We start from the raw sequence: 24,950 nt of genomic DNA, 5'->3' as shown, positions 1-24,950 counted from the left end.
CTGCCACACAATTGGCTGATTAGATAATCGCATGAATAAGTTGGTGTACTAAAACAAATGTTCCTAATAAAGTGCTCGGTGAGTGTATTTACAATCATCAAGTCTAAATATAAATGCAGGCAAGGTAAATAAGAATGAAATGTTTAACATTAGCTTGATTACAGTTCATTGGACTGATTATTGTTTATCTTGAGATAAGCCAGCTCAGACTTGTGTTCATAGATCAACAGGATCGTAAAACAAGCGTTTGGTACATCGGCATTAGTTCCTCTGTGGAGACTTCCTGAGGGACATTACCATTTCCAGTGCAGTCCTCCAACAGTCACTTAAGGCCACGCTGCCTGAACACAACCCAGCTTTCTATCCATTAGACCTGCTAAACACATTCACTTTGAACTGAACCACAACAAACTACAGAAGGCGATTGTGAAATTACCACAGCACACTTAAATCCCAACTGCATACAGAGCCTGTAGCGGTTGTATGAAATTGGAAATCAGTTGAGTGTCTAAAGCAGGCTCGGCACTGAAGTGCCCTGGCTGATTAACCACACCAAAAAAACAGATACATACTCATTTATTGACACGAGCACATTTGTTTATAAAGTTACACAAAAATAATGGATCACATTTACACAATTTTTACAAGTCTAAAACTCAATGTACAATTAAGCTAACTAAAGAGTGATAGTTAAACTGACATGACATTGCTCACAATATTAAAACTACACAAATATGTATAGCTGTGTATGTTTAGGAAAACCAAGTAAACATAAAAATCACATTCTGTACAAAACACATCCATCTGATTTAGCAAAAAGGATTTGGATACATGATCCCTCTCTCATTCTTCACTGCTACACAGTATACACATTTTCTGTGTAAAATATCCTGACTACAAATTAATCCAATTCCTTTAAACAAAGATTAGATAATGTAACAAATAATTGCGACTACCCCATGGTCATAAAATGCACTGGGCAGTGCTTTAACTGCATGACATATTTTTTCTCTTGGAAAGGCCTGGAGGCTTCTGATATTAGCTTCATGAAGTGCACTTTAAGCTTCACCTTAATACAAGCGACTTCTTGAAAAACTTCAGTTAATCTTCACTTACATGTTTTAAGCAAATTGCATCCTTCAACTCTTGAATTAGTTGACCTAGATTATGAAGAGAGCGCCACAAATACACTATTTCACACAGCAAGCTTCACGTACAGCTGGCGAGCAGCGGAAAACTACCCAAGTTGTTGGGCCTCACACAACCAGAATTGGTTTGGCAAAGCTCTGTGAACAGAACAGGAGGGGCCTTAAACCCCTCTGGAGCTTGACGATTCTGGAGAACACTGACGTTATGTGCAGGTTAAAGAGAGCGCCTCTTCCTGGTAGATACTTATTTCGCTGGAATGTGGTCCTTTTCAAGCAGAGGTGGAACACGGTACCCGAGAACACTGTTTAATGACTCCTGCGTGCGATGAACACCCGGAACATTCTCCATGCTCAGGTATTCACATGGGTGAAGAGATGGTGATGAAATGCAGATTTGTGAGTTCCTTCTGTCCATGCCCCCGCTGTTACTCGGAGAATGGTGGAAACATGCCCAAGTCAGCAAAATCTTCTATATTGTAATTGGCCGCACCTTGCGTCGGATCCCCTGCCATCGGCAACATATCCTATGAATTCAGAGAGGGACGTGTCAGTCTGGGCATGGAGACAATGACTGGCGTGTTGAGCATTCCCAGTGGTACAGCCGCAGAGGGATGTGCATGCCCTATCCCAGCATGCACTGCTCTGTGTGCACTGGGGCCTGGCCAGTTTATGAAGGCTTACTCAGACATAAAACTAACAGCGTGAAACAGACTTTTCCCCCCCCACACAGGGACTGGGGAGGGGGGCAGGGCTTACCTGAAAGACCTCGGTCTGATTGGACTGCGGGTGTGAGTGCTGTTCGTTGCCCTGCTGGCCGTGGTGCTGGCTCTGCCACTGCGACCAAACCTCCGAGGGCCTTCCCTGGAACTGTCCCCCGCTCTGCCCGCCTTCCGCTGCAACATCAGTAACAGGAGAAGGAGAGGTAAAGCCAGGCTACCCCCGCACTGCCACACAGCTCAGCCTTTCAGGCTTCACATTAGCATAGTCTGTGCTGAATTACAAGCGGAGGCCAGAGTGAAGCCATCGAGCATAAAATTGGACAGGCTGGTATTCCCCAGAGTTGGCTGTTTTTCCATTTCGGCTTCTGTTTTGGGGATGGTGAACCGGTATGATTCATTCCAGCTAAATGACTTCATTTTCATTGAACAGTCTAGTGAGGAATCCTCTGAAGAAGACGGGCCAGTTACAGACGCTTAAACAAAACCCAAACTGTGTGATACACCTTAACACTGCATAGCAGGCCATGTGACAGGCTAACCTCACGTCAAGCTGCCATAGAAAATCAATGTGCAACACAACAATAAGGGACACGACTGAAGGTCTTCAGTAATGACTAGGCTCTTGAAGATCAATTGGTCTATAATACACGGAGCCCACTCAAATCCATTTTTGTCAAAAAGCTTTCAGACAATAATGATCAAAATGTTGCTTCAGCTGTTGAAGGAAACATTTGTTCACATGACTGACACTGAGCAGTGTCTATATATCCTTCAAGACACTCAGACCCCTATAGTACGGACTTCACTAACAATCTTTAAAAACATCCAGCTCACAAGCAAGCTGACATACTGTGAGGTTTATTTGGCACTGTGACATTTAAAGCCACACACAGGACAACTTGGACAAAAGCTTAATTATGCTGAGCAAATGCAGGGGGAGATGCAGCTCAATTTTTCATCATTTAATGGCATCAACCATATCCGCATACGAACGGGAAAAGCAGTGCATTGTTCTGCAAAGCGGACCAATTGTGCAGAGACACCAGAACTCCTTTGACGTGATGATGCATTAGAGTACCTCTGCAGGGGTGGGCTACTACAGCACCTTCTGAGTGCACATAATTGTGATTAATGCCCACTAAGCACCATGAACGTTACACTACAAATGAGCTGAGCTACAGTAAGGTAAGCCTCCAGCAGGGCTGTCCAATCTTATCACATAGTGCAAGTTTATGTTTTAGCACAGCACTACCACACCCAATTCAAATAATTAACTCATCATTAACTTCCATCAAGACCTAGATAAGTAGAATCAGGCATCTTGAATCAGAAACCTGCACCCCCTTATGGGATAAGTCCAGACACTCTTGGCCTAGAGGCTCCCTTGTACAAGGGCTTCCAACTTTTTTGAGGGAAAATGTAACAAGATGACCTTTTATCTTGATCTTTTCAAAGTGTGTTCATTTTTTAAGAAGGAATAAAAAAAGATGGAGGAGTTAACTGAATTTATCTTCAACCTTCCTTCAGCTCAAAGCAAAAGAAGCAAGCCAAAAGACTGATATTTCCAAAACCCATACAACCGTAGCAGCAACATCCCAGTTCTCATATTTCTTAGGTGTTGCCTCATTGAAAAGGGTTTTAAGACATCACTACTTGGACTATTAATCAGGCTGATGTAGGCAGAAATGTTTCATTAATTTACCACTGCTTCAGGTTCAAATTCAATAAATATGTTTATTCTCACTATTAACATCTTTGATATTGGAGCACAAGGGATGACAGTTGTCAGGTCACATAATTTTTCACATTATTTCACTGCTTTCTGCTTTATGCGTGTTGTGCACAAAACCACATAAATACACTGCAGTAATGTCATATGGAATTAAAGCATAAACAGCCCAGTAACTTAAATGTTTAAAATAGTCTGTTTAACCGCATACTGATTTTTATGCATTTTAACATCCCTAATCACTACAAGTCCCATAATTCATAGCACATTTTTCCGGCGCACGAGTCACATATGCTTTTCATTCTCTGGAACGATAAGCTCACAAATCTCAGAACTTATCTCCTTGTAAGCCCTTAACTACAGCGAATCCTGACTTCAAAATGAATTTGGAATCCAAGCAGAAAGTGGGCTTTGGAGAATGATCAGGAACAGGTGTCAGTTTAGAGATGCCAGTCTGGGCTAGCCCTCTGTGGAGATGGTCCTTGTGTGAGGATCTCAGCGCATATCATAGCTCCCGGGTCAACTTCACTGCACACCTTTCTTCTGCCCACGGTGGGTGAAAAATCCATCAAGAGACGGCATACCCATCATTAATTTAATCTCACGGGGTCTGTGTGCTGCCTGCTGGGGGAAGAATTACCAGTCCCACTGTCTGTCTAGACATTCAAAATAAAACCACAGTTAATAATCTTTTCCGCGAGATGACCCAATCCTTCCTTTGTCTTATATCAGCATAGATGTGAAGCCAATTTACAACAATTCTCTAAGACAGACAATTGCTATGCTGCTATGCGGGCCTTATAATCGGGAGGTATAAAGAGAAGCAATTAATTACCATGACCAGGCTAATAATTATGTTATTAACGGGGAATAAAAAATAAAAAATAAAACTTCACAAATAAGCTCCACAATGGAAATAAATATCATGTTTCACTACAGGTTTCTAACGTTTCTGGTTTTAACCTTAAGACACCAAATCGTAAATGCCAGTATGAGAGGGAAAATGTACAATGTTCCATTTAGATAATGACAGCAATAAAAAAAAATAATCATTTGGATACGGCTTGTTAATGTCTTAATTTCCCTACCAGCTGGTAATAAAGTGGTAAAGTTCTCTTGGGTTTAAAAGGTCATTTATAGTTTTCCGTTTGGTAGTGTCCAAATAGAAACGTAATTTTAATGCCACCTCGCTAAAATAAATTGCTAATCAAATGGAGATGCAATTATTTGTTCAGAATTGCTTGGAGGAGTCCTGATGCTTTCCACAAAGTTTACGTGGGTATGACCACAGAACCAACATTATATCAGACTTCTTACTGGAGGCCCCTGGGTCAATACAGCACAGGCCAGACAAAGATTTAGCACTACAAACACCCCCCCCCCCCCCCCCCAAACATTTCAACACTGAACATCAATAAGGCAGTCAATAAGGCATTCAATTAAGGAATCTATTAAATTAACAAACCGTGCTAAATGACCCTCCCCTCCAAATACTACTGAAAACAGGTCCCTTCTAGTCCCTCACTGCTACAAAAATAACAAAACCTGTGCCAATATTCAACATTTGGTTAACATTAACCACACTAACCGCTTATGTTAGTGCAAGCAATTTGAAATGTTGAATAATGACACGGGTAGCTTATCAAACATCTCTTGAAAGAAAACCATACAAACTGTGTCATATGCAATAGTAAAAAAAGAAATGCCAACTTCCATTTTAGCACAAGGAATTGAAAGCAGATTTGCGTTTTGGCGAGAGCCATGATGCATGGCCCATTAATAAAAGCGACTGCAGCCTGTCTCAGCCCTCTGCTTCAGCATTTCCCAAATGCTGCATGGGACTGGGACAGAGGGGCAGGGAGCGAGGCTGTTACCAGGCTGAGTCATTCATCAGCGCTATGGAAACCTGACAGTCTGATGTCAGAGCGCGACCCCATGCATTTCCCCACAGGCCCAGCGATAGTGCACTGTGCAGATCTGAGCTGCATTCATTTCTACTGCGCCCAGCCTACGCTGCATTCATTTCTACTGCGCCTGGCCTACGCTGCATTCATTTCTACTGCGCCCGGCCTAAGCTGCATTCATTTATACTGCGCCCGGCCTACGCTGCATTCATTTCTACTGCGCCTGGCCTACCCTGCATTCATTTCTACTGCGCCCAGCCTACGCTGCATTCATTTATACTGCGCCCGGCCTACGCTGCATTCATTTATACTGCGCCCGGCCTACGCTGCATTCATTTCTACTGCGCCTGGCCTACCCTGCATTCATTTCTACTGCGCCCAGCCTACGCTGCATTCATTTATACTGCGCCCGGCCTACGCTGCATTCATTTATACTGCGGCCGGCCTACGCTGCATTCATTTCTACTGCGCCTGGCCTGCCCTGCATTCATTTCTACTGCGCCTGGCCTACCCTGCATTCATTTATACTGCGCCCGGCCTACGCTGTATTCATTTCTACTGCGCCTGGCCTACCCTGCATTCATTTATACTGCGCCCGGCCTACGCTGCATTCATTTCTACTGCGCCTGGCCTACCCTGCATTCATTTATACTGCGCCCAGCCTACACTGCATTCATTTCTACTGCGCCCAGCCTACGCTGTATTAATTTCTACTGCGCCTGGCCTACGCTGCATTCATTTCTACTGCACCTGGCCTACCCTGCATTCATTTCTACTGTGCCTGGCCTACGCTGCATTCATTTATACTGCACCTGGCCTACACTGCATTCATTTATACTGCACCTGGCCTACGCTGCATTAATTTCTACTGCGCCTGGCCTACGCTGCATTCATTTCTACTGCGCCTGGCCTACCCTGCATTCATTTCTACTGTGCCTGGCCTACGCTGCATTCATTTATACTGCACCTGGCCTACGCTGCATTCATTTATACTGCACCTGGCCTACGCTGCATTCATTTCTACTGCACCTGGCCTACGCTGCATTCATTTCTGCATGTTAAACACAGAGTTTCCTGGGCCAGTCTGTAGTCTAGTGGCTGTGGTACATGACTGGAACCCGGTCTAGCCAGGATAAGGTCACTACAGCTGGTTGGGCCCTTGAGCAAGGCCCTTAACCCCACATTACTTCAGGGGGGATTGACCCCCTTGCTTAGTCTAACCAAATGTAAGTGGCTTTGGATAAAAGCGCCAGCCAAATAACACCCAAAGGAGCTGGGAGCTGCAGAAGGCAAGCGGGTCTGCAGGGTCCTGGAGAGCATCTCACCGAAGGCTGCGCCGCGGTTGGCCAGGTTGGAGTAGGCGTTCCCGCTGGGGGAGGACGTGGCTGGGCTGGACAAGGGGCTGTAGGAGGAGGGGTCCGCTGGGTAGCTGTGGCTGGAGCCAATGCCGAACGGAGAGGACTGGGCCTTGGCAGACTGCGAGGAGATTTGCTGAAAGGCAGAGAAACCAGGCATGACCTCCTCAATCGAGGTGGACGAGGGGGCATATGGGAGAGCTAGGGAGCGTGCAGCGGAGTGAATGGCCCGGTCCTTGCACATTATTTACGAGCGTCGCAGGGCCCCACACAAAACGGCTACATCCCATTCAAAGGAATCTGAGTTATGAACTGTTATTGTGCCCACTGGGCATATCCACATGCAGAATTTCACACAGGAAACCGTCAGAGGACGAGAGGCGGTCGGGCGGATCCTCACCTGGCCGGAAAAGGGAGGCCGGCTTCCGGTCCAGGCCACCTGGCTGGGATTGAGCTGCCGGGAGATCTGGGCCAAGTTCTGGCCAGCCGTGGCCGAGGGCTGGATGTCGTTGACTCCAGGAACGTGAATCACGGACGAACTGAAACAAAACCCCCATTTTACGCAAGGAAAAAAAAACAAAAACATTTCAATTCCTCTCTACTGGTATTTGCTTTGTGGATGCTTTCATCAGGGTAGACTATAACTCTAAGCCTTTTCACACAGATGGATGGGTCTTTACAGGAGCAGCTGAGGTAATAACCCGAGCAGAAAGGCATGCCAGTGATCCCGCCTGGGATTCAAAACAGGGACCCTCAGGTACAGTCTTAACTGGAGCCCACACATGCCATCCTCTCAATTAATACAGTATTACATGTATATCATCATTACAGCCAAGGCTAAAGCCATTAATCACAGTGGCTCTTGAAATGGTTAGATTTGAAAGGTAAAGGAGGCTTCTGCAGTCCACAGGGAATGGCCATACCTGAAGCTTTTCCCAGAATGCCCTGGCTGGAAAGGGCTCCCCTGAGAGTAGAGCTGCTGGCCCCCGGCCGTGGAGGACGGAACCATCATCTTCTTATCGGCTGAGAGATTGAACAGGCATTTACAATTTACCTGGCATCTAGGCAGACACCTAGATGCCACTAGACAGCCAGGTAGAGCTGTACATCAGCTTGTTAATGCAAATATTTAATCAGCCAATCATACGGCAGCAACTAAATGCATAAAAGCATGCATACATGGTCAAGAGGTTCAGCTGTTTTTCAGACCAAATGTTAGAATGGGGAAGGAAACGTGATCTAAGACTTTGACCGTGGAATGACTGTTCGTGCCAGACAGGGTGGATTGAGTATCTCAGAAACTGCTGATCTCCTGGGATGTTATTGCACAACAGTCTCCTTATAAGGTCTTGCCACAGGCGCAAAGGAGCAAAGTCCCTACTGCATTGAATGTAGTGGTAACATGACAAATATAAATCGTAAATGACATGAGATGTGACACCTACATCCTGAGATCCCAGCGTACATGTCCGCGAAGCGGGGGTCTCTTTCCTGGGAAAACATGGCCTCTGATTTGTCGATGGGCTTTCCTGCCTCATGGACAGCGCCACCCACACCGGGGACAGGAACCTGCAGCATACAGTGGGGAGAAGAGAGGGCCTGAGCCTTCCTGACTGATGGGAACAGGCTGGCATCGAGGGGGATACGGGGATGGCTCCTACCTGGGAGAGGTCGTAAGCCGACAGGCCGTCTCTCTGGTGCACCTCCATCTCGGCCTGCTGTTGCTGCTGCAGCTGCCTGTAAATGGGACAGGATGAAACAAGATGGCCGAATCAGCACAATAACGGAGGCTATGCTACCAAGTGCAGTCATCCTCCAGTTCCTTCAAAATCTATATAAATCCACAGCTGGCCAGTCAAGCCACACCTTGCCAATGAAGGCACTTGGTGTTCACTTGTGAGGCATAGACATTCATATTTAACTAGACAGCCTAACACGCCATCAGCTAACCTAAGTTTGTGATGCGCAAAACATTGGTGCTCCCATTAAAATGAATGGTGAATATTAAGACTTATGAAGGCAAAATAAAACTTCCCTGATGGCATTTTGAAACCGGTTTAATGATTGTTACATTTCAGATGAAAAGCAGATTGTGATAATATGTAATATGCAAATGTTAATAAAACAATTCCCAAAACATCTGGACCAAAACAAACATTGTTTCACTGTTATAGATAATGAAACTTATGATCACAAAAAATGAGGTTGTTCACTTTGGTTTCCTACATTTAATTAAATGGACAGCAGGCTCAGTAGAGGCCGTTTCCGGTCACTTCTTGGGCTTCAACACCTAGCCCCTCAGTTTCTATGTACGATCTATGCTGCAAGGCAACTGAAAACCCAGGGAAATCATCTGGTTAGGCATACTTACTAAGCAGGAGCTCTCTAACATGAAGCTAAAGCACGTGCACCAGGGTATATATTTTTTAAATACCCGCCACCAAACTTTCAAATCATATACCTGAATATATGGATATGTTAGGGTGAAGTAAATGATTGATATGTTTTCAATCTTAATACAGAGCAGGGATTCACATTTGTGACTCGTAAATATAAATTAGGCTCCAATATGCATGGAAAGGTTTGTACATCGTTCATCCATAGAGGATTACATTAAACACAACTACAACAAAAACATTTGCCAAGACACTGAAGAATTTGTGAAACACCACACGGAAAATAACCCAAATCCTCCAGAAAACGTGAAATTTAAGAGCCATGCAGCTATTTCCTAAAAAAGCCCTCTGAAATTTCCTGTTTATGTGGAGCGAAATGTATTCACCGAGCTCCAAATTGAAGCTGTAGGGTTGTGCTGGAGCAGCTGGCTCCAAATTCAAAAAAACATCACAAGTGCAATCCTGCGCGTGTCCAACTGAGCGGGGATGACAACCTCAAACTGCTTCAAGACATTCCCCACACCGACCACCGCTAAACAGGGTTTCCTGATCGGACTGAACCGGCAGTTCCCCTCTCCGCGGAGACAACTATCAACTTTCCCCTCCCAGAGGATCATTTTTAGTTCCATACATCTTGAAGTGTTTACAGTGGAAAGGAAAAAGCGATGAATGGCAGAAACGTTCACGCCCAGCGTTCAGGATTCTGCTGCAGCCAAGGGCCATGTCCTGACATGGAGCGCAAGCCGCAAAGTATTGGAAAGAAGTCTGTCAAGCAATGAACATAACAATCTATAGTTCAAAGGACTCTGTCAGCTACAATAACACTTTTTACAGCGGCAATTACTTCAAAAGTCCGTAATGTCAAGTGGTGGCCAGAGATCTTACAAATGTAGAGACAGGGCTGGATTTATGGCCCTGCTCCACAACGAGGCACGATCCGATCCGTGGGGGCGTGGGGTCACCGGGACCCGCACAGGATTAACCCAGTCAAAGCAGGATGGCTATCAACAAGAAAGTTGGGCTAGCATGGAGCACAGGCATTAGCAAACCCTATGCAAGCTTCCCTGTCCGTTTGATAAATTCCCTCAAACGGCACCCGATATTTGCGTGACAACTCTACCTGTACGGTGCGCAGACTTCCTAATGACACACAGGCACCAAATCTCACCAGTGGTGAAATTCCTGCATTTATGCTGAAACTTTCTCGGTAATGAAGCGCCTATATGAATTAAAACATAAGTCTAAGTCAACAAGGCTTTGTGACAGTGACTCTAAATGTTAATGATGAGGGGAGGTGACTCGAACACTGGACTTTTCCTCATGCGCACTGAGCAGATCAGTGTGGAGTTCTAATGGAGGCAGGTAACTGAGCTAGCAGGATAGCGAGAAAGATAGTTGGGGTGTCTTCAGAGTACTTCAGTGTATGAAAGACTGGGGATAACAAGGTCACCGCTCCCAGCCGCTTCGCTGTGCTCCAAAAATTGCTTTTTACACACAGGGGGATTTGTACAAACACAGCCAAATGGGAGTTTTAACTTTTAATAGCTTATTTTATAGATACAATTTACAGTGGGCCAAAGTTATTTACTATTACAGTAGATTTATTTTGGTTGCGTTCCCGGCGAACTCTGACACATTAAAAGGCTTGCAGAGTATGTGCATACGATTCCAATAGCTGCTGCATTCCTCGAAATTCCCTGCTTGAGGATTTATAGTCCCAACTGCCGCCTGACCGGCAGACAGTTATTAAAAACAACTTCAGCCAGCAGTCCTGATGTGAACTGCCCAAAGTAGTCACACTTCTAAAGGGCCCTTGGAAAATTAAGTCTTACCCTCACACACAAAAATGTGAGTTTTTGGGTCACATAGGCATACACTCTGATAAACACATAATACTAAGGAATGTGAGCAAGGGCATCAACACTACTGCAGAATGTTTACAAGGAAAAAGAACACGAAAAAAACATTACACAAAAGTTTCAACACTATGGCTGGTATCAGACATTTGCATAAGCTGAAAAGTAGAAAAAAAAATATTTTACAGCTATTTCACTGAAATGGTGACAGAGAGAAGTTGAGGAGGATTTTCAATGTTTAATTTTAGCAGAGTTGCGGTTAAGGACTTTGGAGGAAACGGTTGTGGAGACGTTTAGAGCTCTCTGGTCGAACCTAAAGGGATTAGAGCCACAGGGCACCGCTGAGCCGACACAAAGGTGTGAGACCAATGTCAACACACAGGGCTCGGGGGGAGCTGGGAGATTAGGACCTTTGGCGTGTCATTGCAGAGACAGTTTATATTCATACGGATCAGTTTCAGACAAAATGTCCCTTCTAAAAAAACACTAGAAGAAGGCACAACTTATTAATTTCCATAAACATCTGAATACTTCCTGACTCCAACCCTAGGACTCAAAGACACATGAGAATTGTGTAAAATAAGAGCCACATACACGGTTTTCAGTGTTAAATCATATGAATGGCTTCAATCTCCCCGCTTAGACTTTCCACTTATACCATAACTGTTGCAACTTCAGAAAAAGACCTGCTTAATGCCTGACAGTATCGCACAGCCGACATCCACCATCTCACACTGCCCACATCCACCCTCTCACACTGCTCACATCCACCATCTCACACTGCCCACATCCACCCTCTCACACTGCTCACATCCACCATCTCACACTGCCCACATCCACCCTCTCACACTGCCCACATCCACCCTCTCACACTGCCCACATCCACCCTAACACTGCCCACATCCACCCCTCTCACACTGCCAACATCCACCCTCTCACACTGCCCACATCCACCCCTCTCACACTGCCAACATCCACCCTCTCACACTGCCCACATCCACCATCTCACACTGCCAACATCCACCCTCTCACACCGCCCACAGCCACCCTCTCACACTACCAACATCCACCCTAACACTGCCCACATCCACCCCTCTCACACTGCCCACATCCACCCTCTCACACTGCCCACATCCACCCTCTCACACTGCCCACATCCACCCCTCTCACACTGCCCACATCCACCCCTCTCACACTGCCCACATCCACCCTCTCACACTGCCCACATCCACCCTCTCACACTGCCAACATCGACCCTAACACTGCCCACATCCACCCTCTCACACTGCCCACATCCACCCTCTCACACTGCTCACATCCACCATCTCACACTGCCCACATCCACCCCTCTCACACTGCCCACATCCACCCTCTCACACTGCCCACATCCACCCTAACACTGCCCACATCCACCCCTCTCACACTGCCAACATCCACCCTCTCACACTGCCCACATCCACCCCTCTCACACTGCCAACATCCACCCTCTCACACTGCCCACATCCACCATCTCACACTGCCAACATCCACCCTCTCACACCGCCCACAGCCACCCTCTCACACTACCAACATCCACCCTAACACTGCCCACATCCACCCCTCTCACACTGCCCACATCCACCCTCTCACACTGCCCACATCCACCCTCTCACACTGCCCACATCCACCCTCTCACACTGCTCACATCCACCCTCTCACACTGCCCACATCCACCCCTCTCACACTGCCAACATCCACCCTCTCACACCGCCCACAGCCACCCTCTCACACTACCAACATCCACCCTAACACTGCCCACATCCACCCCTCTCACACTGCCCACATCCACCCCTCTCACACTGCCAACATCCACCATCTCACACTGCCCACATCCACCCCTCTCACACTGCCCACATCCACCCCTCTCACACTGCCAACATCCACCATCTCACACTGCCCACATCCACCCCTCTCACACTGCCCACATCCACCCTCTCACACTGCCCACATCCACCCTCTCACACTGCCAACATCCACCATCTCACACTGCCCACTTCCACCCTCTCACACTGCCCACATCCACCCCTCTCACACTGCCAACATCCACCCCTCTCACACTGCCAACATCCACCCTCTCACACTGCCAACATCCACCGTCCCTTACTGCCGCATCTGTTGGGCTGGATAGCTGTTGCCCCGTTTGACCCATTTGAGACGGGCTTGATTAGTCTTCAGTAAAAGGGGCCGACATTCCACAACGCACTCCCATATGAGCCCTGGGACCTTAAACTGGGCTAAACTCACCCGCTTCGTCAGACACATCCATAAAACTTATGGCAGGCAAATTCCTCACTCATAGACTGCTGCATAAGCCTCTTTAAATGAAGGTCTTCGTATACATCTCCAGATAACGTTCCTATCATAATCCTAAAATGAATAGGCTAAATTGCTCATTTCCACTGTTTTTATGTTATGCATAAATATGGAGAGGAGGAACTGTCAATGTTCCAGACGGTCTCCGCAGAGACAGAGCCATACCGAGTCTACCCCAGCGAATATTGGGACATTAAAAGACAGCTTTGCCCACTGGAATGTGACTTGTTGCATTGCTCACAATGCGCATTTATGTAAATGATAAGTCATCCAGTGTTACTCAAAATAACATTATTCTTCCCCCCACCAACAGTTTAGGAATGTGAGATTCTTCTTGCATGGCTAGGATAGTAGTGTTATGATGAATACTTCACATCAAGAACCCCCGCCCCCTCCAACTCTGCTGCTATCCTGCTATCCTGCTGTGATTTACACTTCTCCTTCAAGGCCTAATTCACACCTCAGACGTACATACACACACATACACACACTCCCCACAATGTTACTGCTGTAAATCACACAGTGTGTGGAATGAGCCGTGATACTCCAGGGAACAGGAGCTGGAGTCTACAGCAGCCACAATTTGACAAACGATACTGGATTTTATAATAGGTTTCAGTAAATCTAGCATTAAATCTAATCATTAAAAGGTTATACTATATTGGTCCTCATTTCAATCGCAAAATACTTTAGGATAGCCATGCATCCATTCTTAATAGTATGGAATGTTATTACACAGTTAATTCAATCTCCTAGGATAATCTAGCCTAAAAGGAGTAGGTAAAATCAAGGTGTATTATACTGCATTATGAAATAAAGACTACTTGGATATCTGCTTAAATTGTGTATATAAACAACTAAAGAAGGGGGGGGAAATAATGATTAAAGACATGAATGAGGAAAAACGCAGGATTAAGAAAAGTAGGACATTTATTTTCAGTGAATGAGTAGATCACTGTTTCACTAAGTCTGGATTTTTTCCCTTGACTTAATCTTCCTTCAGACTTCCTCTCAGCCACCTTCCTGCCAGGCAGCATGACAAAACCAACAAAAACAAAAGTGCCCCCTGCTGGCCATACATAGGTATTCCAGTTTATGCCAGCCTGAAATGCAGCACCAACAGTAGGAAAATGACTAACTGTACACAGCACTGGGAGTTCCACCATTTTAATATAGGTACCAGAGGGACCAAAGTAAACAGAGCAGCACACAAGGGAGAACGTGGGAGTATGAAATGGAAAAGGGGGTTATAATTCACAGCATTTCTTATTTTTACACGTTATTAATAAACATTTAAATCCAATGCAGGCAAATATTATTCAACATTTCGTGAACTATTAAAAAAATAGATAAATTTTCTAAGGCCCTGTAACCACTTCCTTGCAGACAGGCCTATGGGGCTGCGAAAGACTGCCATTAGGCCGTCAGGCATTAGGCAGGCAGTTTAAAAACCACACTTCATCTGTGAGCGTGCAAACGTCTCACAGCCAGGAATCCATTAGAATCCCTTTAATCTTTTATTTTCTAAATCAGTAACCAAGTATGCCACAGTCGAAGGGAGACCAGGCTCATTTCTAAGGGTTGGGAAACGTACTTGACGTTGGTGTTGGTGCAGATGTACTCGATCTCATTAGAGTAGGGGTTGTGATAAAATAAGGGTTGGGAAACGTACTTGACGTTGGTGTTGGTGCAGATGTACTCAATCTCATTAGAGTAGGGGTTGTGATAAAATAAGGGTTGGGAAACGTACCTGACGTTGGTGTTGGTGCAGATGATGTACTCGATCTCATTAGAGGAGGGGTTGTGATAAAATAAGGGTTGGGAAACGTACCTGACGTTGGTGTTGGTGCAGATGATGTACTTGATCTCATTAGAGGAGGGGTTGTGATAAAATAAGGGTTGGGAAACGTACTTGACGTTGGTGTTGGTGCAGATGATGTACTCGATCTCGTCGGAGTACGGGTTCTGGAAGGTGAAGCTGCTGGTCCGAAGCAGCATCCACTCCCTGTTCTTCATGCGGAAGCGATACATCACCGAGAGGACCTGGCCCTTCAGCTTCACCACCTGAAAGGAGCACACATCAGCCATTACACACATTACTGAAACCAATCATGAACCTGAAAGGACCTGAAAAACACACCACATCCATCTGAAAGATGCATGAAAATGTTTTTGAAATGTTAAGTCTCAAATTCACCCAACCATTACAGCTCTGCAGTTAAGTTCCTGGAGGACTGTATTTCGTGCGCAGCTAGAGCAGACGGATTGCCGGCAGCCGATTGATCACAGGAACCGCTCCAGCGCGATTAGGCGGATGGGTGCAGATGGAATAATGATTGCATGAGAGCGAAGTACAGCAGAAAGAGTAAGAGTGAAAATGAAGCTCAGGCCGGCCCCAGCTGTTTACGCTGACGGGAGAGGAGAACGTAGTCCTTATTACAGCCGTTTAACATAACAATGCATGCTATCCAACGATAGCTTCTCACCCTCATTTTCAGACTGCTGCTAAATACATACAGAAGATGAACCCGGCATCGCAAACCTATTTTCTTGCATAATGAGAAGGGCAGTGAAGATTTCTTGTGCACAAAAGAACAAAAATGCTTCAGCTTTGCAGTATCTTTACACGAGAAGAACCACTTCCTTCGGCAAACAGACTTGACCACCATGCCAAGGGGTCAATGAACAAAGGGCTGAGGAGGAAAAAACCCAAAAACTATCCTATTGAGGATTTCAAATAAAAGCTTCCCATTGAGCGGGAGATACAGTGCACTGTGAGAGCAGAGATAGGACAGGAGGTTGTTGTTCTTGGCGGAGAGCGTGACACTGGCCTATCTGCTTCTCCCCCCGCTATCAGCCTGAAGGATTCCTTTCCAGCCCCTGAAATGTGGAGACCGCACTAAAACTGACGAGCGGTTATTTCAATGGCTCTCCCTTCCGCCAACCTACAGTAAGAGCGATAATGTCGACAGCCCAGAGGTTTCCCATATTCCCCTTGAGAAACAACATTTGGAGGTTTGTCTTATTTCTTATTCCACACTGAATCCCTGTATATACATTTATTTATTAATCTATTTGGTCTGCTGCACATCTGGTAGCAGCAGTAACCCGTTACATTACATCACTCTTCTGCAGAGTGCCGTAGAGTACAATAGCGAACTATAAATAACCCTTCCAAATCAGATTCACTATTTTTACAACTCACTTTAGTTCTATTCTGCATGTAAAAAACATGACTTTATAATTTCAGTTCTTAAGCAGAAATGACCTTGTAATTGACAGGGTTTAGTGAGAGCTGAGAATGAGCCAGCTGCTTTCAGGAGCAGGTGTACTGGCACAATGCTAGCTGGGGCTCCATGTGCAAGCTCTCAAGCTCACAAAACACACCCAGCTTTCCACAAAAAGGACTTCGCAGAACTGCCACAAGGCCTTTGTCAACAGTCAACCTGTGTAACCTCAAACTTAAAACTTGAACAAAGGCAACTTTTCGCCCTGCCCGCCTAGTCCGCTTCAAATGCAAACATGGCTTTCAGCAAGCATGTTTAAGTGCTAAGTCCCAGACAGCATTCTATTAAACAAAGAGCTGAAAAGAAACCTTTTCAACCCCTGTGGATATCTGAGCCACTGCTCAGTCCTTCGCGTGGCTGCAGCTGATCTAAAAGGACGGCAGGAACGATGGCTTATCACCTGAAACGAGGAAAAATCCCATTTGACCTTTCCGGATGATTCTAGTGTTCGGCGATAGCCTGCATAGCTCTTCATTACCAGGAACACGTGGACACAAGTGGCACAATTAAAGTGCAGTTGAGTGATTGCTTAGAAGCGATGACAGTGATTGCTCTGCACAGCGCTTTGGTGGCAGTCTCCATGGAAACGGCGGGTTTGAGGGACTGGGCTTCTCCCCCAAGCTCACGCACCTGCTGAAAGCTCTCCCGCAGGTGACTCTGGTCTTCAGGGTGGCAGAACTCCAGAATGTCCTTCCCCAGCAGGTCCTTCAAAACAGAAATGGACACATTCAGAGTTAATGCATCCGGACGGAGGAGGCATCGCTTCTGAAAACCTGAGGTGGGGACATGGCCGTTTCTCCTCTCATCCCAGTCTCTGAAAACACTACAGAACCAGCTTGCATACAAGACGAACCACAGGATCAACAAAGAGAAAGAATCTGTATGCATCGAACAGCCCTGCCTAGAAAAAAAATCCTTTAAGCCAAGGACCCCGTTTATCAAAGAAATGATGCTCCCTCCATTCTTTCTCGCAGGTCTTCGATTGTACCTCGTTTCAGAGCAGGGTTTCAATTCCATAGATGAGGGAATTAGGTTAGCCTTCAAAAAAATTATTTTATAAAAATACAAAATCCACTTATCTGCAATTGAATATTGACAGGTTGTGAAGCTTTAGAACTGTTCAGGGTGCAATATATTTCCACAGTCATGTTTATAAGCCTGTAAGCATGATTTATGAAGCATTTCCCAAAGGGCGTCATAAAGGAACTATGCTATAAAGGAACTATGCTATGTCTGGCTTGTACACACTGAGACAGACAGAGGGAACAGCGGGAGAAAAAGCAGAACATGATTTATAAAACAATACATTTACCTCAGGTGGCACTGTGTCAGGATCCAACACAATCAAAATGCAACTTACTCAATGTGTTGTTCAGTAAAATGTGGTTCCGATTAAACCCAATCACCCCTACGGAGTGTACTTTTTTTAAGACCGAGACTACAGCTCCCATCTCTCCCTATAGCGCGTCTGACCTGGGGCTGGTATCCAATCACGTTGATGCAGCGGGGGTCGACGAAGGTGATGACGCCGTCTGAGTTGTGGCGCGAGAGGAACTCTGTGGGCACCGACAGCCCATTCATGTCCATGGACACCGGGCAGCTGGTCACCTGCACAGACAGCAGGGGAGTCTGGTCAGTACTGGAGCCAGCCGCCCCACACAGGTGCTGAGGCAGGCTAGAAGACCACAATCGGGCCCATTGCCAATAGCACTGGCCTGGCCTCACTTAGACCAGGTCTCATAACACTAGTGCTGGTTCACAACCACCAACCATCATTCCCATAACACCTCCCATAACATCTCACTGACACCCAATCACGAATGCTGAGCGCGGGAAGACTGACACTCCTTCAAACCAACACATCAGCATAAGTGAGTGAGACAGCGATATCCCACAAACCTCCAACAGAACATGTACAAAGGCCCCCATGATTCTTTATCTTAAAGTTTTAAGATCACAAAAGAGGTGGGGGGGGGAAGGAAACAAAAACCCCCAAAAAAACCGCTTATCAGAAACACCCATCTTGTCTGGTATGTTACTACATCACATTAATGAGGAAGATTCATTCCCCACTGGCAGCCAGGCCTTTTAAAGTGAAAGGCTGAATGGGGAGTGACCCAATTTCACTCCCATATATTCCAGGGTTGAGACGGAAAAACCTGCGTCTTCTCACCGTCTTGTCAATTAGCCTAATCCTCTGGATGTGATCCTACCCGGCGCCCGAGAGGTATGCCCCAGCGCCCAGCCTTGGGTCACTCGGAGCACCCAGCTTCATCAGCTCATTTCACCAGAGGCCTCTCTGCTTTCTGTGGCCTTATTTGGCCAAGACAGCGGAGTGGGTCTGCCAGCCTGGCCTGCGTTAGAGGTGATGAATCATGCTGGTGAGACTGTACCTGAAGCCTTCCGATCGCAACCAGGCAGTATTTGCTGGTCTGCCCTGCGTCCGAGTCCTCATCTGGTATCGTCATACCTGAGAAATAAAAGAGAGAGATGGGGAAAAAAAAAAAAGAGCAGATTCTGGTGGTTTGTCAAAATAGCACATCTCAGTCTTTCAAGTGCTGCAAACTTTGCTACCACTCCCTGGACAAAGGACAATGAGAAAAGCCTTCGGCACTTGCCATGTCTTAACTTGGCTAGGAAGCCCCCACTTAACCTATAAACAGCCACATGAGACTGTTTGTCATTACAACTCCACGACTTACGAACTGTCAACTGAAAGGCTATTTTGGTATACAATTACGCTGACTTCATCTTCTCTTGATCGGTCTCGTTAATGCAGAAAAGCCTGAAAGTGTCAGAAAAGCGTCCAAATTTCCAGCTCCCCAAAGCTGTCCATTTGAGCCTTTTCACCGATCCTTCCAACTGTTCGGTCATTAACTGTTTGTCTCGACTCCTCAAAATAAAAGGCCTTGAGAGAGTTCACAAAGGCACACATGAAAACTAATGCAAGGTGCATTCACGACAGATGTGACTCACCTAGAGAACAATAATGTCAGTAAGCGTGCTGGCTCCAAAAAGGTTTCTTTCAAATTCAACTGAAGCTTTTTAGAGGGCTTTGTTATTTCACTAGAGTCTGGCAGAGGGACACATACATGCTATTAAATGTCCCAGTTTCTGCATAAAGCACCCTGAGGCTTAAATTTGGCAGTTAACGAAAAGCCATTGCGACACACAATTTGCTTCAAAACAATTTTAAAAAGAAAGGTTAGCCTGCAGAAAGCTTCATTAGCCATGTGCATGTTGAAGGCTTACAAAGGGCATGCACCATGCTCTCAGTGGAAAGCACATGATCCAGTGAGATCTTTGGAAACACTCAGCCCAAACCTGTGGAACATGATCTTTCCCATTTTTTCAAAACAATGCTCACACTGCATTTTCAATCAATGCCATTGTCATTCATGAATTATTCATTTGCTCTCTGGATTCACTGCCATCAGCTACATCAGATTGTCATTTTGACTGTGAAATAAATAATATTCTCATGGAAGTGTACTGGATTTCAACCACATTCCACTTCAATGCAAAACCACTTCCTGTGATGAGGTTATAACCAAGAACTCCAAAGTGTGTCACCTTCTGCCAATTGCTATAAATATCCAGCTTCACACATATGACAGTCATTACAAAGGCAATACAGGCCTTGAAGGGAAGACCCCATTTCTGTACTTTGTAACAGATGCGTGCAAGGAAACGTTCCAGAGAGATAGAATCATTAATTTGCCGCACATGTGATTTGTGATTTTTAGCTTCCTGGAACAATTCCGCCAGCATGGAATTCGTAGTGCGGGGAAAAGTGCCGTTTCAGAGGACACCTAATCGGAATGACTGACAAGCAGCTATGTGAGCCACATCCATTTTTGGGAAGAGCATGGGTATTAACCCCAGTGCCCCGGTCAAATTCCACAGAACAACATGGCTCTCTACATGTAGCCAACATCTTTGATGTTGACATATTTTGAATATTTTTATAACCAACATTACTGTGTGAATGTTTGATGATACAAGGAGGAGTATCAATTAACTTAGATCACCTAATTATCTTCCGCGTCAGTCTGACTGCACAATCCCTTTCATTTCCTACCCCCAGAAGAAAACAGCTCTCCGCTGACCAACCTGGTTAAGTAAAGTTAAGTAAATAAATAAATAAAGTAATAAATAAATGCTGGCAAGGAGTGATGGGAAATGTACGCTGTGATGGGAAAATGTACCCCCTGGAGGGTACATTCCGGAGCAGAACATGACACTGGATTCCAGAGTCTTCCATGAGATGGGCTGTGGGTGCTATCTGGAAATCGCGTGGCTTGCGTGTCTGTTTAATAGCTTGGGAAGACAGGGGGGCCCAGATGATCTTATCTGTGTGATCGAGAGAGGGGGCCTCGGACACGGTTGCCAGCTGTCACGCGTTACGGGCTGGTGAACGGCGGGCCGAGGCCGCTGTACATACCTGCAGGCGGCCATGCTTTGATGTATCCTGTACAGTGCACCACGGAGTACTGTGCCTCCCCTTCTTTGGAGGGTCCCAGGCCGTTCCTGTAGAGAGAGGGACACGAGTGTCAGCCGTCGCCTAAGCCACAAACACTAAACCACTGGAAACATCAGGAACACTGGGAACTGGTTTACGTCCGTTGGGGAAACGGTGGAAATCAGCATCATTTTCCAAGCGGAGGATTTCAGAAAGACCGTGCGCAATTTTTCCTCTGCCATCTCTTCAATATAGTTATAGTAACAGGATAATTACCATATGTATTGTAGGAACTGCTTCAAGGAAAAGTAAATGCTTTTATTCAGAGGATGAGGCTGCTGTCGGAGCTCAAAGAACACCATTACATGGAATCATACCTGTATCTCTTTCTCATGTTGGACAGACGATTCAATGAGATATGGTCTAAAGGAGCAGTCCCACACCTACAGAGAAGGAAAAGCAAACCATCATGACAACAGAAGTATGAGTTTGCCATATATTTTAGTATATTTGTTTTAGAAAGGATCTCTGACCCAGGGTGGCACTTAGTCTAATTGCTCGATCGAAAGAGTTGATAAAGCGGTGAACTCTCCTCACTTCTCTTATCTAAATCAGTTACGAGTCTAAATGGGTTTTTCAGGTGAAAACAGAAACCAGCAGACCCTGCAGCTTTCCAGAGTGAGGGCTGTTGACCCCCTGCTGGATTGCATAGCTCCGAAGAAAACCTGGGGTTCAAGGGAATAGCACCATAAAAAACAAAAGTCTAATCTCCTATTTGGCATTCCTGACTTTCCCATTTGTTTCACCTTCCTCCAAAGGAAATATTTTATTTGGTCCCTTTTCTCAAATGAAGGAAAGATTTCCCTTGTACAGACAGCTGTCCAAAAACACTAGGCAAAGCATTGTGCCTTGGAGACATGTAACCAATCTTAAAATGGGCTATCCAAAATAAGCATGTTGTGTCTTAGGCTTCATTTGAATCCACAAGCACAGAGGTGAATTTGGCTTTTTTCAATCATTTTCCCCAATGGTGAGGGACATTACATTGATGATACAATAATCAAGACTACACCTCAAAATCACAGATTTTTTCAACAGATATGGGTACATGAACTATTATAAATGCTCAGAGTGAATATCTGTGATTTTACATAAGTGCACGATGACCTCTTTGTCTGTGAGACACGATTACACTGACCATCATCTGCACATGTTGTTTTAATTCAAAACTGCCTTCAACAGAACATGGAGCAATAGACATTTTTGGCAATGTTTCAGACGGCCTAATAACACTGTGACAGATAGAGACAAAAACAAGTAACATACAGCATTTAGATTTAGATCATCACATGAGGTAACGTTTATAATGTTTAAAAATAAAGAAATAAATTCACATTGTTCCCCATGGTTAAAAATAGACTAATCCTTAATCTTCCAGGAAAATGAATAGCCTAAAATACATGCAGTTTTTAGGGTAAGAGGAATGTAACCTGATATTTACAACATCTTGTATTGTGCTTAAAAAAACTACTTTCCATGCTGATTTATAAGACGTGAGGAGGACGTGAAAGCCTAAGCAGGGATGGTGGTAAATTGTAGAAACTTCACCATGGCAGTTTCCGCATTTCAACATCACAAGAAAATTAAGCTCATTTACCACTCATACAATGTGCATTTCTGGGAAAACTGACTGACATAAGGGGAAACAATATTTTCTTTGTTTATGTAGGGGGATCTTAACCAATCACAGGAGAAGATCTTCCATCAGATAAATGGTGTGGACTTTCATTTATGTGCAAATATTTCACTGTAAGCAAAAGCTGAAGTAACAGTCACTGGCATCCTGAACATTTATAGGGATCAAGCATTCCAATGTATTGAAATACTAGGCAGACTTATTTATTCAAGATCCAAGCCATTATTTAAGTCATATATACTGTGTGTGTATACCGTATATACGTGACCTGTTCTATCATAATCAGTTTTAAGTCGCGACAGCCAATTTCACATAAATCAATGTTTATGTAAAAACGTTCATTTTTGGCTGTTAGGCTTTCATCTTAATTTAGGAGAACAATATATTGACTTTCATAATCTGCCTGTCTTAATGCCAAATCAGTTTTTAAGCTTTAGTAAAAATAGTTTTTAAGCTTTTAAACGCAAGACGTTAATGTAAGTAACACCAGCGTTTGGAGGTGAGCCAGCTTGTCATCGTTCATCAGTCAAACAACCATATCAGCTGTGTTCGTGGCTACATGGTAATGCAATTGCTCTCATGGTCTGTATGTCTTAATGTCAAGCGTAAAAACACAGTTTTTAGGGGTTTATACATAAGATGACAGGTTTCATTAGCCCAGTGTCGGTAGTCTCTTGAAACCTCACGTAACTCAAGTCGAAACCTTGAAGCAGTTTCTCAATAGGTCACATATTCCATCATATTAGGACCATGGACAATGCCATGTTATGGATGAATGGTGGAATTTCTTTATTCTGTAAACTGGCTTTTAATTTAACTAGCTACATTATTTTTTCTTCAACTGGTCAAAATACTAAAACTACAGTGTTACTGTACATTGAAAAATGCAAGCTAATGAAGTTTATGCATAAATAATAATGTCTTAGCTTAAGAACTAATACTCGGAGTAACACCAGTTCTTCCACAAAAAATATGGGAGGGCGCTCAATTTTTTCAGAGAAATATATATATATATATATATATATATATATATATATATATATATATATATATATATATATATAAATAAAATAAGTTTACAGCATGCACTTCTTATATATACACAACAGCTAACTTCTAACTTGACACTTATTTTTAGAAGGGAATGCATGTTGGAAGTAAGTAAGGAGGTGCAGGAGATAGGCTCCTGCTAGCAGTGCAGGAACACATAGAGTGTAGTGCAGTGCAGTGCAGCATCTCATAAAGAAATGGTTGTCCGACGTTCTTATCTGAACTACTGGAGGCAGATCTTGCATTACTTTTGCACTTCTTTACCTGTTGCAAGAAGGGTGACACGTCCACTCTGTTCTCCCTCAATGGCTCAGGTCATAATAATTATGGGCAACTGGACATGTCCAATTTTTCCAAAAACATCCACAGGGTCCACAACAAGCGGAAACATCTGTAGTGTGGATTGTGGTGTACATGTAAATCCAGTTGAGATAAGAGACTTAAGAATTTACTGAAAATTCTCCCATCGCAGCACAAGTGAAATTATTTTAAGTAAAGCAAAAAAGTAATAGTAAGTAAAAAATATTAGTTAACTTCATACCTCCTTTATACACAAACAGAAAATCTGCAGGCTTATTTAGATTTTAAGGCTTAGATAAGGTACAAATTAGGAAAATACTGTCCCTAAATGATGCAGAAAAGCTAGTTCATGCTTTTGTTACTTCAAGATTAGATTAATGCAATGCTCTTTTGTCTGGATGTGCAAATTCCTCTCTGAAAGGGCTCCAGCTAATTCAAAATTCAGCAGCTCGTATTCTCACTAGAACAAGGAGATTTAAGCACATCAGCCCAGCATTAGCTTCACTTCACTGGTCGCCAGTTAAATTCCAAATAGACTATAAGATACTACTTCTTAAGTTTAAGCGTTACATGGGCTTGCCCCAATGTACTTAAATTATTTTATTCTTCATTATATTGCCTATCGAATGTTCTGTTCGCAGGGTGCAGGCCACCTTGTGATTCCTAGAATAGATAAAAGTACCATAGGTGGTAGAG

At 44.6% G+C, this 24,950-nt stretch overlaps 1 protein-coding gene across 3 annotated transcripts in view; it reads right to left on the bottom strand.

The window, feature by feature from the left end:
- Positions 1–559: 559 nt before the first annotated feature.
- arnt2 (aryl-hydrocarbon receptor nuclear translocator 2) overlaps positions 560–24,950 on the bottom strand; it is a 47,223-nt gene continuing 22,832 nt past the window's right edge. The window contains exons 7-19 of one of the 3 annotated variants that reach the window (XM_061244652.1): positions 21,586–21,651; positions 21,191–21,276; positions 19,140–19,216; positions 18,220–18,354; positions 17,377–17,451; positions 15,372–15,523; positions 8,517–8,592; positions 8,301–8,424; positions 7,779–7,878; positions 7,256–7,394; positions 6,826–6,991; positions 1,905–2,041; positions 560–1,672 (exon numbers count right to left, since the gene is read on the bottom strand). In XM_061244652.1, coding sequence (XP_061100636.1) covers positions 1,574–1,672; positions 1,905–2,041; positions 6,826–6,991; positions 7,256–7,394; positions 7,779–7,878; positions 8,301–8,424; positions 8,517–8,592; positions 15,372–15,523; positions 17,377–17,451; positions 18,220–18,354; positions 19,140–19,216; positions 21,191–21,276; positions 21,586–21,651 — 1,432 coding nt within the window. In that variant the 3' untranslated portion in view covers positions 560–1,573. The other 2 variants (XM_061244651.1, XM_061244653.1) reach the window with 2 other exon arrangements.

The sequence above is a fragment of the Conger conger genome, chromosome 6 (assembly GCF_963514075.1).
Source record: "Conger conger chromosome 6, fConCon1.1, whole genome shotgun sequence".
Classification (NCBI taxonomy): domain Eukaryota; kingdom Metazoa; phylum Chordata; class Actinopteri; order Anguilliformes; family Congridae; genus Conger; species Conger conger.
The sequence above is the reverse complement of the archived record's forward strand: the minus strand, read 5'-3'. Positions and strand labels throughout refer to the sequence as shown.